This window comes from Acanthisitta chloris, unplaced genomic scaffold (assembly GCF_000695815.1).
Source record: "Acanthisitta chloris isolate BGI_N310 unplaced genomic scaffold, ASM69581v1 scaffold18531, whole genome shotgun sequence".
Classification (NCBI taxonomy): Eukaryota; Metazoa; Chordata; class Aves; order Passeriformes; family Acanthisittidae; genus Acanthisitta; species Acanthisitta chloris.
Genome location: NW_008658109.1, coordinates 32639 through 34758, shown reverse-complemented (window position 1 = coordinate 34758; position 2120 = coordinate 32639). Strand labels below are relative to the sequence as shown.

Below are 2120 nucleotides of genomic sequence, written 5' to 3'. Positions count from 1 at the left end.
GCTGAGTGTTCAGTGTTCCAAGTCACTGCCAGGATCATTGCTGAATTGCTTTGGGGTTTTCCAGGAAGGTTGGTTCACTTCTCTGCTGGTTTTTCAAAGCCTTTCTCCAAGCAGGATAGAAGAACTTCAAGTTGAAAACAATTGTGTAGGATATACATGATTTAACCATGGGGAGAGTCAAGAACTTGCCTAATCCTGAAGCATCCCAAATGTCCATCAGCAGTGAAATAGCTGTTGGTGGCCAAAGGCTAAAGGGCCGCTGACTTGCAACTGCTCTTGCTAATTGTCTGTGCATTGAAAAGACAACTTAATTACCTGCTGAAATGCTCTCCTGGTTCAGGGAAGGAGTGACCTTCCAAAGAGAGGAGGTGCAGAAACTTGCCCTGTCTGAAACACTTCGTTAACGGTAGCTTTTCCCTGTGCGGGTGGTGAGACACTGGCCCAGGTTGCCCAGGGAGGCTGTGGCTGCCCCAACCCTGGCAGTGTTCACAGCCAGGTTGGCTGAGCCTTGAGCAACCTGCTCTGGTGGGAGGTGTCCCTGCCCAGGGCAGGGGTTGGGGCTGGATCATCTCTAAGCTCCATCCCAACCCCTTCACATCCTATGATTCTGTGATCTCCTGCCCTGAAGATCTTTTACTTGGGCATCAATACAGTGAGTGTAGTTAATAAATTTACTGAATGCAGCTACACAGAATTCCAGGTTATTGTCCCATTTGATCATTTCTGCTCTGTTCAGAAGGTTTGTTGTTTATACTTCAGCCATTAGGAAGGAATTGCTCCCTGTGAGGTGCTGAGGCACTGGCACAGGTTGCCCAGAGCAGCTGTGGCTGCTCCATCCCTGGGAGTGTTCCAGGCCAGGCTGGATGGGGCTTGGAGCAGCCTGGGCTGGTGGGAGGTGTCCCTGCCCAGGGCAGGGGGTGAAACCTTTGCCATGCAATCAACATATAAATTATATTTTACCTTAAAAGTATTTGTTCTCATCTCCTCTCTTCCCCAGGCTCTTCAGAGTAACCTCAAGTATTCCCTGTTGCCCAGAAGACTGATCATCAGCAAGAGACTGTCCCAATGTTTGCATCCAGCCCTGCCCAGTGGAGTACATTTGAAGGCATTAGAAACCTATGAAATCATCTTTAAAATCATTGGGACAAAATGGCTTGCAAAGGATTTATTCTTGTACAGGTACATTTGGTTTTTTAAAGCCTAAACTCTTCACAGTCTGTTTTAAAGAACTCATTTTATTTCTTTGTTTCATTTTCAAGCTCTGGTTTGTTTCCTCTGCTGGCAAATGCAGCAATGTCAGTGAGACCTGTTCTCCTTGGGTTGTATGAGAAATACTTCCTTCCCCTCCAAAAGTCCCTCCTGCCTGGTCTTCAGGCCTTTGTAATTGGGCTCCTGCCTGGCTTAGAAGAAGGATCAGAAATTTATGACAGGTAATATTAAGTATTAAATCAAAAACAATAGACAGTCTTTGGTATTTTTAGGGAATACTCAAGGGGTTTCTGTCAGTTTTCTGTGCAGAAGGTTGGATAAAAGGGCTGAGGGGGGTAGAAAGGTGATCGCTAGAACCATGGAGTTATCACAGTTGGAAGAGACCTTTAAGATCATCAAGTCCAACCCTGAAATGCTGAAGTAGAAAAACCATTTCCCCTTCTATTTTCATCTTGTGAGGAGATGAGACAGGGAAAAGGAGGGTTCAAAATAGCTCTACTGAGAGAAAGGAATAAAAGCTATTTCCTAAAGCTCCTCAGAACTCCTAAATAATTTACTGATCCCCCAAACCACTGCTCTGTCAATAAGGTCTATTTAGATGTTGTCACATGAGAGAGCAACTGAATTCTTCCCAGTGTTTCTATAGATGTTTGAGTGTGTTTCGGACAATGAGATTCCTCTATCATCACCTGGGCTGGTGGAAGGTGTCCCTGCCCATGGTAAAATGTTGGACTTAGATGATCTTTAAGGTCTCTTCAACCCAAACCATTCCATGATCCTATGGTCTTCACAGGAAAAGGGCAATGCTGACAGTACAAAGATGAGGAAATCAAATACATTATATCAACTGCAGTACTAATTCTGTGTCTAATTGACTTTGTTAGTTCAGTTTTGTACCATACAGAGATCAA

At 44.7% G+C, this 2120-nt stretch overlaps 1 protein-coding gene across 1 annotated transcript in view; it reads left to right on the top strand.

Annotated features, from left to right (window-relative positions):
• DOPEY2 (dopey family member 2) overlaps positions 1-2120 on the top strand; it is a 36045-nt gene that overhangs the window by 4609 nt on the left and 29316 nt on the right. The window contains 2 exon segments of the mRNA XM_009085002.1: positions 998-1179; positions 1260-1430. Coding sequence (XP_009083250.1) covers positions 998-1179; positions 1260-1430 — 353 coding nt within the window.